The sequence below is a fragment of the Triticum dicoccoides genome, chromosome 1B (genome assembly GCF_002162155.2).
Source record: "Triticum dicoccoides isolate Atlit2015 ecotype Zavitan chromosome 1B, WEW_v2.0, whole genome shotgun sequence".
Taxonomy (NCBI): Eukaryota; Viridiplantae; Streptophyta; class Magnoliopsida; order Poales; family Poaceae; genus Triticum; species Triticum dicoccoides.
The window spans coordinates 533380105-533395669 of record NC_041381.1 but is presented as its reverse complement, the minus strand read 5'-3'; the positions used below and the strand labels follow the sequence as shown (position 1 = coordinate 533395669).

At 46.1% G+C, this 15565-nt stretch overlaps 1 protein-coding gene across 1 annotated transcript; it reads left to right on the top strand.

Annotated features, from left to right (window-relative positions):
• The first annotated feature begins 241 nt into the window (after window positions 1–241).
• On the top strand, window positions 242–2079 carry LOC119307869 (uncharacterized acetyltransferase At3g50280-like). Its single transcript, XM_037583964.1, has one exon. The coding sequence runs from the start codon at window positions 256–258 to the stop codon at window positions 1642–1644; it is 1389 nt and encodes a 462-aa protein (XP_037439861.1). The 5' UTR covers window positions 242–255; the 3' UTR covers window positions 1645–2079.
• Window positions 2080–15565: the final 13486 nt, after the last annotated feature.

Sequence of the window (15565 nt, the reverse complement as noted above, 5' to 3'; positions counted from 1 at the left end):
GTATTTTTATACTCCCTTCATTCTAAAATAAATGACCCAACTTTATAATAATTAGTATAAAGTTGGGTTATCTTTTTAATTTTAAAACGGAGAGAGTATTATGTAAGAAAGGTGGTAGCTTTTTGTATTTTTATATTATGAAAGGGAGGTAATAGCTTTATGATTTGAGTATTTGCATATGACTACAGGACAAGAAAGCATGTTGGATGGTCCGAGTGGGTGTCGCATCAGCAGATCCATTGAACGAGCATAGACATGGAAGAAGCAGGAGGCGCCGCTGGCACCGTCCGGACCGTGTCCCGGCGACTGGTCCGGCCGTCGATCGGCGACGCGCCGCCGCCGGAGGACATCCACCTCACGCCGTGGGACCTCCGCTTGATCAGCGTCGACTACATCCAGAAGGGCCTCCTCCTGCCCGCGCCTCCCGACGGCGGCGACCGCCTCGTCGGCACCCTCGCGTCGTCCCTGGCGCGCGCCCTGGGCAGGTACTACCACTTGGCCGGCCGTCTCGCCGTCGAGGAGCGGGGCGACGGAACCCTGAACGTCATACTACGCTGCACCGGGGAGGGCGCCGAGCTCGTCCACGCGACGGCGCCCGGCGTCGCCGTCGCGGACATCGCCGGCTCGTTGTACACCCCGTCATGGGTCGTCAGGGCCTTGTTCCCGTCGAACGGGGTGCTTGGCGCGGACGCAGCCATCGATTCGCTCCCCGTGCTGTCGGCGCAGGTCACCGAGTTCGCCGACGGCGTCTTCATCGGCGTGTCGCTGAACCACTCCGTCGGCGACGGCTTCGTCTTTTGGGAGTTCTTGCACGCTTGGTCGGAGATCAACCGGGGAGGAGGAGCAACCAGAGACCTAAGCGAGATCTCCGCGCGGGTGCACCGGAGGTGGTTCACCGATGCCAGCCCCGTGCCGATCCCCCTGCCGTTCAGCAAGCTGGAGCACGTCGTACGGTGGTTCGACCCCCCGACCGTGCAAGAGTGCTTCTTCACCTTCTCCGCCGCGAGAGTCAAGGAGCTCAAGGCGAGGGCGAACGACGAGATGGCCGGCACGGCCACTGCCACCATCTCCTCTCTCCAGGCCCTGCTCGCGCACCTGTGGCGAGCGGTCTCCCGAGCACGGCGCCTCCCGCCGGGGCAGGAGACGTCCTACACCCTGGCCGTCGGATGCCGAGGCCGTGTAAGCGGCATACCGCGGGGGTACATGGGCAACGCGCTAGTGCCCGCCAAGGCGAGCGGTACCGTCGGCGAGGTACTGGGCAAGGGGCTGGGCTGGACGGCATGGCAGCTGAACCGCGCCATCGCGTCGTTCGACGAGGAGGCCATGAGGGAGTGGCTGGAGAGCTGGACTAGGGAGCCGCAGTTCCGGTACTTTGGGAGCCTTATGTCCGGAGGCGCAGCGCTGATGACGGGGAGCTCGCCGCGGTTCGACGTGTTCGGGAACGACTTTGGGTGGGGGAAGCCGGCCGCCGTGCGTAGCGGCGGCGGGAGCAAGATGGACGGGAAGGCGACGGTGTACGAGGGGCCGGAGCGGGGAGGGAGCTTGTCTCTGGAGGTGTGCATCTCCCCGGACGCGATGGAGAGGCTCGTCGCCGACGAGGAGTTCATGGACGCCGTGACGATGTTGCCGGCCCAACATGGGTGATCAAATTCTAGCTACTCTTACTGGCTTTTCTCAAAAAGAAAAAAAAGCTACTCTTACTGGCCATTTTCCCAATGCATCATCGATCATCTCCGGTCTCGTCGTTCAACAATCTCACTCTAATCTTGGCAAATTTGCACTGACAGAACCAAGTGTTTCGCATTAAGGTTATTGCAAGAATAAGAGATGTTATTAGTTCGAATTTTCTCTTTATCATGGATCATAGCAACGACCATGCTTTGTTGTCTGAAGAAGCGAATGTTGTACTCCTTGTTCAACTTCAGTAACGTGCTAGGACCTAGGAGTGCAGTGTGTATAAGTGAATAGGAAGCTAATTGGGTGTGTGTGTGTGTGGTGGCAGCGTGAGTTTGTATCGTGATGCTTGTGGATCGGTGTTTTATATATGAAGCTGGACGAAAGTCTTTTTCGATAATAAAAAGCTAATTTTGCAAGAATTTGTTGGTCAAATCAGCAACTGGCGTGAATGTCTATTCGAACATGAAAATTGTTATCGGATCAGATGTTGTTGCTCGCAAACGGTTCGGCAAGTGGTTAACTATGTCTTGTGAAACGTTTGAAAGAAGGGGAATAGACGGATCTTCACCGACACCTTGCAAACTGTGCTCGACGTTGCAATCTTAACTTCAAGGAAGACCTTGAGCAAGTTAGGCTGGTCTTTAGGCCGGTGATGGAGTCATGTGTGGGAGTTTTTCTCCTTTCTATATTTTCTTCTGTGAATAGTTCTTGTTCTATTTTTGTTTTTTGGATTTTAATGAAATAAGCACCTACCTTTCTCGTAAAAAATGTCAAGGGCGAAGAATGTGCTCTTTTCTTGTTGTTTAATTATCACACACTCTCGGCACAGATTGTTGAAACTTGAAAAGTGAAAACGATTCCAGTGTTAACCATTGTCATTTGCGGGCACTTGCGCATAATGAACTGAATCAGGTTAATTATTTTTCATATAACTTCTAAAGTTTCTTTTGTGGCGTAAAAAGAGATTTATTAATCATTTGGTAGAGTACAACCCGCCACTCTAAGGCTTTGTTTGGTGACAAGGGGGAGAACACCCAGGTTACTAAATCCCACCAGGGGAATTTCAAGAGCACTTGTGATTCCCTTCCTTCCGCGAGGGAGATCTCCTATGCTCATTTGGTGGTACAGGGGAGGGGAGACGAGAGGGGCGGAAGGCAACGAGCGAGGGATTCAGAGTGAAGCATCGGTGCTCAGATCGCACAAGGAAAAAGACGGGAGAAATTTTCCGGAGTGTCCAGGCATGGGACCTCTTCCCAGGGAAAGAGGGGGAGTTGGGGCAGCCCACCCTGTCGAACGGCTCTCCGAATGACGAGCTCGTTTTCCCTGGCGAGCGTCTCCATGTGGGTTTCGGGCCCTGGAAAACGCTAGGATCCGGGGGGAAGCGAGGCAACCAAACGAGTCCTGGTAGGTTTTAACTTTGCTAGACAGGACCAGCAAAACCATGCTGCGAACATACCGCCTACCAGAAACTAGCTCACAGCTAAAGAGTACTTAGTTCTACCAATCTTATTACAAGTAAGGATTTGGTTAGGTCTCAGTCGACTGAGACTTAACATGTAAGAAATAAAATAAGAAAAAATTGAAAAGATAAATTTGCACATATCTTAGTGTAAGAGATCTTGCGAATATAGCATCAAATATAGCAAGACTATACAAGAAATATCTCTACCACCATCGCAAACCAACTTGTGGTTGGATAGTTAGGATGACAGTGGTATCCCCAGCCCATCAGGGTTCAAGTCCTAGAGTTGACATTGGTGCTCATATTTTCCTGGATTTATCTCCAATATTGCGGGCGCACTGTCAGATTCCAAAGTTACTGGGAGCAGGGACCATTGCAACATCAAATCTAGCCCTTCTCTACAAACTTCCACTTCAACTTTAAGTGCACTCATACAAGTCCTTATAGTTCTGCAAGTCTAGAAGATGATCCTAGCATATGTATCATGGTGGATCATCCCAGTCATCGATGTGTCTGTATCCAAGATAAAAGAGGCATCATCATTTAATTTCACCCAAGATAAAAGAGCCATTGTCATTTAACTTCACCCAACTCGACTCTCGCCCACCATCTAGCCTCAGCGGCAGCGAATGGCCAAACACGTCACTTCGAACTACAACTGTCATAATTGGCGAGTTTTTTTTCCTTCAGCACGATCATCGTTTTAGATGTTGTTTGATGAGAGTAAGCCAGACAACATAGTCGCATAGTGAACATTTTGATCCCTCAACTGAAGGCAGTAAAGTTGCCCAACATAAGTTCAAGATTTCAAGTGGTGTAATGTGAAATCTGCAAGCGATGTTATGTAGGTTTTTCTCCGAACAAATGTGACACTACACATCTGCGACTTTTTGGTATGATTATGTGATGAAGAAGCATGGATGTGCCATATCTAGTTCAAATGCCAACATGCCAAGGTGATCTGGAGGGGGGCGACGGGAGGATAGAGAAATCTGCTCAAGCACCAGATCGAGCAGGCTATATTGCTATGATGGAGAAGCTGATAGCTTTCACACGAGAGAAGCATGCACGCTTGTGTGAAATTGCTGGAGGCCACAAACGACCTAATAGATCAAGATCAACGTTGATGTCACTCACAAAAGGCTATTGAGATAAATGGCGATCGGGGGTTGTGCTCAGGGATCATGCACGTGTGTGAGGGTGGGGGGCCTTCACTATAGGGTTTTTTCCCAAATATTCGCAGTGCGCAATATTTGAGGTGCTTATGGCCGAAGTCGTCCTTCGTTTCACGATATAGCTTGGGAAAGCCTTATGAAATTCGATACACTTATGCTCAAACAGATCCTCGATGATAACGGTTTCGATTTCCCCTACTTCAATGTGTGCTTGATTGGCTAAAAGTTTATATTTTTAGTAAGTCATGGAGTGCAAGACTGGGCATTACCCTAGAGTTTGTAATCAGGTAGCTCATACCTTGGCAACTAGGGGAACCCCAATAGGCATGAAGCCTATGTGCCCGACATACGTGATCCATGTGTATCCTGTCGGTCGCTAGCGATTTAACTTCTGTAAGTACATTTAGTGTCCCTTAGTGATTTTGGTGTATTGAAGACTTATAGGTTAAGGGACTAATATGTTTGTGAGTGTACACAGGCTCTATAAGTCGATGAGGAGTTTGATATTTACAGTGAAAGTCGACCCCTAAAAATGAATGTCTTCTACTGAAAACTTTGGTTCTACTGAAGACTTTGAAAATGAAGAAATTGGTGTGACCTTGAAGACTTGGATATTCATGCGAGGATTATGAAACATGAAGACTTTTGTTTTCATAGTTTCGTTTTCTTCTTCTTGAGTCATAGGAAACACCGTACTGTTAAAGGGGGTCGAGGTAATACTAAGGAAACTGATTTCCATGTGATGCTCATCTTAAAATCCTACACCTACCCAATCCTTCGAGTGAAGCCATTGGAAATCTCATATCAGTTCAGTCAATTTCTTCAGTGATAGAGATGAAGATCTTCTAGTCTTTGAGGAATTTGTTCTGACTGAAGAGTTAGGAATTCGCTAGTGCGGATTGCCTACACAGTGAGGAACATGATAGCCCTGAGGAATTGAAACCTTAGATATCTGACCGTTGCTGATCCGCGCGCCAGCTGTCCCAAAAATATCCTACCACCTAACGGTCATATCAGCCAAGGGCATTTATGTCTTATCATGTCGGGCTGCTCCCTAGGCTATAAATAGCCACCCCCTACAACCACTAGTTGGTTGGCTGCTCCAAGAGAAACTGACACTTGTCATTTGAGAGCATCCCATCCTCCGAGGACTTTGAGCGAAAATCATCAAGTGAGGAAATACCCAAACCCAAACCCAAACACCTACAAACCCCAAAGTGATTGAGCATCATAGAAGAGATTGTTCCTGCGTGGAACCGACGCTTGTTACCTTTGAGGACTGTGTATCCTCCAGACGGTTAGGCGTCATGGTCTGAGCATCCAAGAGGAATTGTGGATTGCCGAGTGACCGAGTTTGTGAAGATTCGGAAGTCACCGGTGAAGACTTACCACTACTGTTGGGCGAGATTTTCGTGATCTTAGCTCAAGGAGAATACGGTGAGGACTGTGTGTCCGGAACTGTGTGTCCTCGAGTTTAAATACTCAGCCGCTCCAACCAGACGTACAACTGTCACAGCAGTTGGAACTGGTCGAACAAATCATTGTCTTCACCAAGCTTACTGGTTCTATTTCCTCAATCCTTTCATTTCCTCAGTTATGTGTTCATGTACTTGATCATTACTGTTTGAAGACTTTGACTGAAGACTTTCTCTAATTCCTCAATCCTATTTCTTCAGTCAGTTTGTCTTCATCCTGCTTATCATGTGTTTACACTTTCTGTACTCTGTGTTTGTCTTTCATTTCATCATGATGACTATGTTGTTGCTCTGTTATGCTTATACCTGAGTACTTATTCCGCTGCAAGCAGTTCTTCACTTAGGAATTTCCTCACCCTGAAATTCCTCAGTGAAGAATTCATAAAAATCACCTATTCACCCACCCCCTCTAGTCGACGTAACGCACTTTCAATTGGTATCAGAGCAAGGTACTCCCTTGTTCTGTGTGATTTTGGTTTAACCGCCTGGAGTTTTAGTTATGTCGACTGCAGGTATGATCAAGGTCTCGGATGTGTGTCCTACCTTTGATGGGACGGACTACCTCTACTGGAAGAACAAGATGCGCATGCATCTTGAGGCAATTGATAACGATCTCTGATATGTTGTGGAAAATGGTGTTCCCTCAGCCACTCCATCTGCGAATTCTGCTGATGTGAAGAGATTCAAGCAACTCGATTCTCAAGCGAAGAATATCATATATGGTCATCTGAGCAAAGGACAGTACGGCAGAGTGAGTGCTTTGGAAACTGCCAAGCTGATTTGGGACGGGTTGTCCAAGGTCAACAAAGGAGTCTCAACTCAACGACTCCCGAGTTGATGTTCTTCACAATCTCGTCAACCGCTTCAAAAGGCTTGACAATGAAAATGTTCAGCAAACCTTCGATCGCCTCACTGACATTTCAAATGAGCTTCAAGCACTTGGCGCCACTGACATCACCGATCATGAGGTGGTGAAGAAATTGCTGAGGTCACTCGATACCTCGTTCGACACCCTTGCACTGATGATTCAAGAGTGTGGTGACTACAAGTCACTAGATCCCACTGATATCCTCAAGAGGCTAAACACTCATGAGTTCCAGCTTGCTGAGAAGAGAGATCTCTATGGAACAATCTACGGAAGATCACATGCACTGAAGGCCAAGGCAGTATCTGAGGCTGAAGCTGAAGACTCTGGTAGCAGCCTTGGTGATCCTGAAGAACTGAGCCAGGAGCTAGCAATGCTCGTGAAGAAAATCCAGAAGTTCTCTCGCCGTGGTCGTTTTGGAAAGTCTTCAAGAAATGATGATTCCTCGTCTCGTGACTACAAGAAGAGAACTTGCCACAAATGCAAGAAACCTGGTCACTACATGTCTGATTGTCCTCTGTGGGAAGAGGAATCAAGAAAGAAGAAGTACAAAGATGACGATACTGATGATTCAAAGAAGAAGAAGAAATCTTCAAAGTCTTCATCATCAAAATCCTAAAAATCTTCATCTCAGAAGAAGAGTAGTTCCAAGAAGGCTCAGGAATTCATTGGCAAGGAAATGGACTCTGAAGTTGAATCTGAGGAAAATGTGGAAGAGGAGGAATCTGAGGAGTCAGACTCTGGTGTGGCGAGCTTAGCCCTCGCTACTGCTTACGTCGGCAAGTCCATCTTCAACACGGAAGAAAATGACCTCCCCAACTCTGCTGACAAAAGCGTCGATGACTATGCTCCCACCTATTGCTTCATGGCAAAAGGTGCCAAGGATGAACAACCCAAAGCTACTGAGTGGGTCCTCGATAGTGGATGTACAAATCACATGACTGGTGACAAGAACTTGTTGATGAACACTGATTTGTCACCATCTCTTCTGAAGCATATCACCTACGCTGACAAAGGCAAAAGCAAGGTATTGGTTCTAGGTAAGGTTGAGATCTCAAAGGATCGACACATGGACAAATTCATGCTTGTCGAATCCTTAGGATACAACCTCATGTCCGTCTCAATGCTTTGTGATCTTGATATGGTTGTTGTCTTTGGCAAACTTCGTTGCCTTGTGCTAATGGAATCTGAAAACTCCAAAGTCTTCGAAGGCTTTAGGAAAGGAGAGTTGTATATTGTTGATTTCTCTGCAGGACCACAGCTTGCCACATGTCTACTTGCAAAAGCTTGAAAATGCTGGTTATGGCATCGATGACTTGGTCATGCTGGGATGAGGAACTTGCATACACTCGCGAAGAAGAAGCACATCATTGGCATCGAGGATGTCAAATTCCTCAAAGATCATCTTTGTGGGGCTTTGATGACCCACAAGTGTAGGGGACCTATCGTAGTCCTTTCAATAAGTAAGAGTGTCGAACCCAACGAGGAGCAGAAGGAAATGATAAGCAGTTTTCAATAAGGTTTTCTGCAAGCACTGAAATTGTAGGTGATAGATAGTTTTATGATAAGATAAATAGTAACGAGTAACAAGTAAATAAAGTAAATAAGGTGCAGCAAGGTGGCCCAATCCTTTATGTAGCAAAGGATAAGCCTGGACAATTTCTAATAATGAGAAAGGAGCTCCCAAGGACACATTGGGAATTATCGTCAAGCTAGTTTTCATCACGTTCATATGATTCGCATTCGATACTTTGATAATTTGATACGTGGGTGGACCGGTGCTTGGGTACTGCCCCTACTTGGAGAAGCATCCCACTTATGATTGCAAGCATCCACAACTACAACAAAAGTATTAAGGTAAACCTAACCATAGCATGAAACATATGGATCCAAATCAGCCCCTAACGAAGCAACGCATAAACTAGGGTTTAAGCTTCTGTCACTCTAGCAACCCATCATCTTTTTATTACTTCCCTATGCCCTCCTCTAGGCCCAATAATGGTGAAGTGTCATGTAGTCAACGTTCACATGACACCACTAGAGGAGAAGACAACATACATCTCATCAAAATATCGAACGAATACCAAATTCACATGACTACTAATAGCAAGACTTCACCCATGTCCTCAGGAACAAACGTAACTACTCACAAAGCATATTCATGTTCATAATCAGAGGTGTAATAATATGCATTAAGGATCTGAACATATGATCTTCCACCAAGTAAACCAATAAGTATCAACTACAAGGAGTGATCAACACCACTAGCAACCCACAGGTACCAATTTGTGGTTTTGGATACAAGATTGGATACAAGAGATAAACTAGGGTTTGTGAGGAGATGGTGCTGGTGAAGATGTTGATGGAGATTGACCCCCTCTCGATGAGAGGATCATTGGTGATGACGTTGGTGATGATTTCCCCCTCCCGGAGGAAAGTGTCCCCGGCAGAACAGCTCTGCCGGAGCCCTAGATTGGTTCCACCAAGGTTCCGCCTCGTGGCGGCGGAGTTTCGTCCCGTAAGCTTGCCCTTGATTTTTTCTAGGGTAAAAGTGATGATATAGCAGAAGATGGACGCTAGAGGCCCACCAGGGGGCCCAGGAGATAGGGGGTGCGCCCTTTAGGGGGGGCGCCCCATGTCTCCTGGACAGGGTGTGGGCCCCCTGGCCTATTTCTTTCACTCAGAAATTCTTATAGATCCCGAAAAGTTGTTTCGTGGAGTTTCAGCACTTTTAGAGTTGTGCAGAATAGGTTTTCAACGTTTCTCCTTTTCCAGCCAGAATTCCAGCTGCTGGCATTCCCCCTCTTCATGGTAAACCTTGTAAAATAAGAGAGAATAGTCATAAGTAATGAGATATATTGTGTAATAATAGCCCATAATGCAATAAATATTGATATAAAAGCATGATGCAAAATGGACGTATCAACTCCCCCAAGCTTGGACCTCGCTTGTCCTCAAGCGGAAGCCGTAATCAAAAAATATGTCCACATGTTTAGAGATAGAGGTGTCGATAAAAATAAAATACGGACATGAGGGCATCATGATCATTCTAATAACAGCAACATATATAGATTTTGTCATATGATTTCCTATGCTTAAGTAACAAGCAATTCACAATGTCAAGTATGGTTTAGAAACTTCATTGGGAACTAGCAAACTATAATCTCAGTCAATGAAGCAATTGCAATTTATCGTAACATCAGAAAGAGTCTATAAAAGAGCTTTTCAGCAAGCTCACATACTCAACTATCTCGTAGTCCTCTACAGTTGCTAACACTCACGCGGTACTTTATGGTTATGGAGTTTCAGTCGGACACTGAGAAAGATAGGGGCTTATTGTGTTGCCTCCCAACGTATTCACCTTTGGGTGATGTCAACAATAATAGCACATGCTAACGAACATCCAATTGGATATGTATATCATGATCTTTCAAACACGAAGAGCTTGCCAAAGGATAAAATGAAAAAGTGAAAGGTGGAGATCACCTTGACTCAAGCGCAAAATAAAAGCATAAAGTAAAAAACATGAAGTAAAAGATAGGCCCTTCACAGAGGGAAGCAGAGGTTGTCATGCGCTTTTAGGGTTGATGCATAAAATTTTAATGCAAGAGAACGTCACTTTATATTGCCCTTGTGTGTGGACCTTTATTATGCAGTCCGTCGCTTTTATTACTTCCACAACAAGTTCGTACAAAGCTTATTTTCTCCGCACTAATAAGTCATACATAATTATAGAGCAATTTTTATTGCTTGCACCGATGACAACTTACTTGAAGGATCTTACTCAAACCATAGGTAGATATGGTGGACTGATACGTATCCAACGTATCTATAATTTATGAAGCATTCATGCTATTTTATTATCTGTTTTGAATGATTATGGGCTTTATTATACACTTTTATATTACTTTTGGGACTAACCTACTAACCGGAGGCCCAACCCATATTGTTGTTTTATTGCCTGTTTCAGTATTTCGAAGAAAAGGGATATCAAACGGAGTCCAAACGGAATGAAACCTCCGGCATCGTGATTTTTTGGAAGATTATCATCCTGGAGGCTTGAAGATGAAGTCAGAAGATCCTCGAGGAGCCCGCGAGATAGGAGAGCGCCCCCCCCCCCTACTGGGCGCGCCCCCTGTCTCGTGGACCCCTCGAGCACCCCCTAACTGACTTCTTTCGCCTATATAGTCCCACGTACCTTAAAAACATCCACGGAGAAGATAGATCGGGAGTTCCGCCGCTGCAAGCCTCTGTAGCCACCAAAACCTCTCGGGAGCCCTTCCTGGCACCCTGCCGGAGGGAGGATCCTTCACCGGTGGCCATCTTCATCATCCCGGCGCTCTCCATAACGAGGAGGGAGTAGTTCACCCTTGGGGCTAAGGGTATGTACCAGTAGCTATGTGTTTGATCTCTCTCTCTCTCTCTCTCTCTCGTGTTCTCTCTCGTGTTCCCTCTATGGCACGATCTTAATGTATCCCGAGCTTTGCTATTGTAGTTGGATCTTATGGTGTTTCTCCCCCTCTACTCTCTTGTGATGAATTGAGTTTCCCCTTTGAAGTTATCTTATCGGATTGAGTCTTTCATGAGAACACTTGATGTATGTCTTGCCATGCTTATCTGTGGTGACAATGGGATATCATGTGCATCTTGATGTATGTTTTGGTGACCAACTTGCGGGTTCCGCCCATGAACCTATGCATAGGGGTTGACACACGTTCTTGACTCTCTGGTAGAAACTTTGGGGCACTCTTTGAAGTACTTTGTGTTGGTTGAATAGATGAATCTGAGATTGTGTGATGCATATCGTATAATCATGCCCACGGATACTTGAGGTGACAATGGAGTATCTAGGTGACATTAGGGTGTTGGTTGATTTGTGTCTTAAGGTGTTATTCTAGTACGAACTCTTGAATAGATTGATCCAAAAGAATAACTTTGAGGTGGTTTCGTACCCTACCATAATCCCTTAGTTTGTTCTCCTCTATTAGTGGCTTTGGAGTGACTCTTTGTTGCATGTTGAGGGATTGTTATATGATCTATCTATGTTATTATTGTTGAGAGAACTTGCACTAGTGAAAGTATGAACCCTAGGCCTTGTTTCCTATCATTGCAACACCATTTACGCTCACTTTTACCACTTGTTACCTTGCTGTTTTTATTATTTCAGATTACAAAAACCTTTATGTACTATCCATATTGCACTTGTATCTTCATCTCTTCGCCGAACTAGTGCACCTATACAATTTACCATTGTATTGGGTGTGTTGGGGACACACGAGACTCTTTGTTATTTGGTTGCAGGGTTGTTTGAGAGAGACTACCTTCATCCTACGCCTCCTACGGATTGATAAACCTTAGGTCATCCACTTGAGGGAAATTTGCTACTGTCCTACAAACCTGTGCACTTGCAAGCCCAACAACGTCTACAAGAAGAAGGTTGTGTAGTAGACATCATGGACTCTCATGGCAAGACTGGGTTTAAGGGTATTTGGAAGCACAAGTAGTATTTCTACTTGGTGCTAGGAATTTGGCTAGCATGAGGGGGGAAGGCAAGCTCAACATGTTCGGAAGGTCAATGACAACATACTTTAACTGAGATGTGATAAAACATAAACTATTACGTTGTCTTCCTTGTCCACGGTCAACTCTTTTAGCATGTCATACTTAATGAGTGCTCACAATCATAAAAGATGTCCAAAATAGTGTATTTATATGTGAACCTCTCTTTCCTTATCACTTCCTATTAATTGCAACAATGACCAACACTATGTTCATCAACTCCCAACAATTTTTATGCCTCATACTTTCTATGTGTGAAGTTATCACTATCCATAAAATCAATATGAACTCTTTTTTTCTTTCTACTTTCTCAAGATCATAGCACATAGCAAAGCCCTTGACTCAACACTAATATTTATTATAGATAGCTCGCAGACTCGAATACAAAAAGAGATCACAAAGAAAAACTCAAACTACTTGATATCAAAACTTCAATCTACTAGATCAGGATACTACTAAAAGGATCGAACTGAATAAAGCAATAAAGATAGGAGTGTGATGGTGATACGATACCGGGGCACCTCCCCCAAGCTTGGCAGTTGCCAAGGGGAGTGCCCATACCCATGTGATTATGTCCTCGGAGGTGATGGAGGTGGTGATGATGACGGTGGATAATCGCACATTGAGCGTAAAAGCTCCTCCAACTTGTGGATAATGCCCTTTAGCCCAGCAATATGATCCTTCAACAGAATATTCTCCTGTGTGAGATACTTGTTCTGTATGCGAGATAACTCAATCATCTTGAAAGCTTCAATCTTTGTTGGAGTAAAGAGGTTAGGTAAAGGTTGAGGGATATCTTCTTCTTTCACCGCCGGATCTTGAACCTCCATGGCTTCCATGATCCCCTCATCCTTGTTGATCTCTTCTGGTTCTTCTCTTTTCAGCTCTATCTTCAAAAGCCAAGCATCTGTTGGGGAACGTTGCAGAAAATTAAAATTTTTCCTACGGTTTCACCAAGATCCATCTATGAGTTCATCTAAGCAACGAGTCATGGGAGAGAGATTGCATCTACATACCACTTGTAGATCGCGTGCGGAAGCATTCAAGGGAACGGTGATGATGGAGTCGTACTCGCCGTGATTCAAATCACCGATGACCAAGTGCTGAACGGACAGCACCTCTGCGTTCAACACACGTACAGTACGGATGACGTCTCCTCCTTCTTGATCCAGCAGGGGGGAAGGAGATGTTGAGGAAGAAGGCTCCAGCAGCAGCACGACGGCGTGATGATGGTGGAGAGGCAGTACTCCGACAGGGCTTCGCCAAGCGCACAACGGAGGAGGAGAGGTGTTGGGGAGGGGAGGGGCTGCGCCTTGGATCAGGTGTTCAGCCCTCCCCTCACCCCTCTATTTATAGGGGAAGGGGGCCGGCCCCCTCTAGATGAGATCTAGAGGGTGGGCGGCGGCCAGGGAGGGGGCTTGCCCCCCAAGCAAAGGGGGGCGCCCCCTTTAGGGTTCCCCCCCCCCCCAACCCTAGGCGCATGGGCCCAAGGGGGGGCGCCCAGCCCTCTAGGGGCTGGTTCCCTGCCCCATGCGACCCATGTGGCCCACCAAGTGGGGTGGCCCCTCCCGGTGGACCCTCGGAACCCCTCCGGTGGCCCCGATACAATACCGATATGCCCCTGAAACTTTCCGGTGTCCGCATGACAACTTCCCATATATAAATCTTTACCTCCGGACCCTTCCGGAACTCCTCGTGACGTCCGGGATCTCATCCGGGACTCCGAACAACATTCGGTAATCACATACAAGTCTTCCTAATAACCCTAGCGTCACCGAACCTTAAGTGTGTAGACCCTACGGGTTCGGGAGGCATGCAGACATGACCGAGACGGCTCTCCGGTCAATAACCAACAGCGGGATCTGGATACCCATGTAGGCTCCCACATGCTCCTCGATGATGTCATCGGATGAACCACGATGTCAAGGATTCAATCAACCCCGTATACTATTCCCTTTGTCAATTGGTACGTTACTTGCCCGAGACTCGATCGTCGGTATCCCAATACCTCGTTCAGTCTCGTTCCGGCAAGTCACTTTACTCGTACCATAATGCATGATCCCGTGACCAGACACTTGGTCACTTTGAGCTCATTATGATGATGCACTACCGAGTGGGCCCAGTGATACCTCTCCGTCATACGGAGTGACAAATCCCAGTCTCGATCCGTGTCAACTCAACAGACACTTTCGGAGATACCTGTAGTGCATCTTTATAGTCACCCAGTTACGTTGTGACATTTGGTACACCCAAAGAACTCCTACGGTATCCGGGAGTTACACGATCTCATGGTCTAAGGAAGAGATACTTGACATTGGAAAAGCTCTAGCAAAATGAACTACACGATCTTGTGCTATGCTTAGGATTGGGTCTTGTCCATCACGTCATTCTCCTAATGACGTGATCCCGTTGTCATTGACATCTAATGTCCATAGTCAGGAAACCATGACTATATGTTGACCAACGAGCTAGTCAACTAGAGGCTTACTAGGGACGTATTGTGGTCTATGTATTCACACGTGTATTACGATTTCCGGATAATACAATTATAGCATGAATAAAAGACAATTATTATGAACAAGGAAATATAATAATAATCCTTTTATTATTGCCTCTAGGGCATATTTCCAACAGTCTCCCACTTGCACTAGAGTCAATAATCTAGTTACATTGTGATAAATCGAACACCCATAGAGTTCTAGTGTTGATCATGTTTTGCTCGCGAGAGAGGTTTAGTCAACGGATCTGCGACATTCAGATCCGTATGTACTTTGCAAATATATATGTCTCCATCTTGAACATTTTCACGGATGGAGTTGAAGCGACGCTTGATGTGCCTGGTCTTCTTGTGAAACCTGGGCTCCTTGGCAAGGGCAATAGCTCCAGTTGTCACAGAAGAGTTTGATCGGCCCCGACGCATTGGGTATGACTCCTAGGTCGGTGATGAACTCCTTCACCCAAATTGCTTCATGCGCTGCCTCCGAGGCTGCCATGTACTCCGCTTCACATGTAGATCCCGCCACGACGCTCTGCTTGCAGCTGCACCAGCTTACTGCTCCACCATTCAACATATACACATATCCGGTTTGTGACTTAGAGTCATCCAGATCTGTGTCGAAGCTAGCGTCGACGTAACCCTTTACGACGAGCTCTTCGTCACCTCCATAAACGAGAAACATGTCCTTTGTCCTTTTTAGGTACTTCAGGATATTCTTGACCGCTGTCCAGTGTTCCTTGCCGGGATTACTTTGGTACCTTCCTACCAAACTTTCGGCAAGATTTACATCAGGTCTGGTACACAGCATGGCATACATAATAGTTCCTATGGCTGAGGCATAGGGGATGACACTCA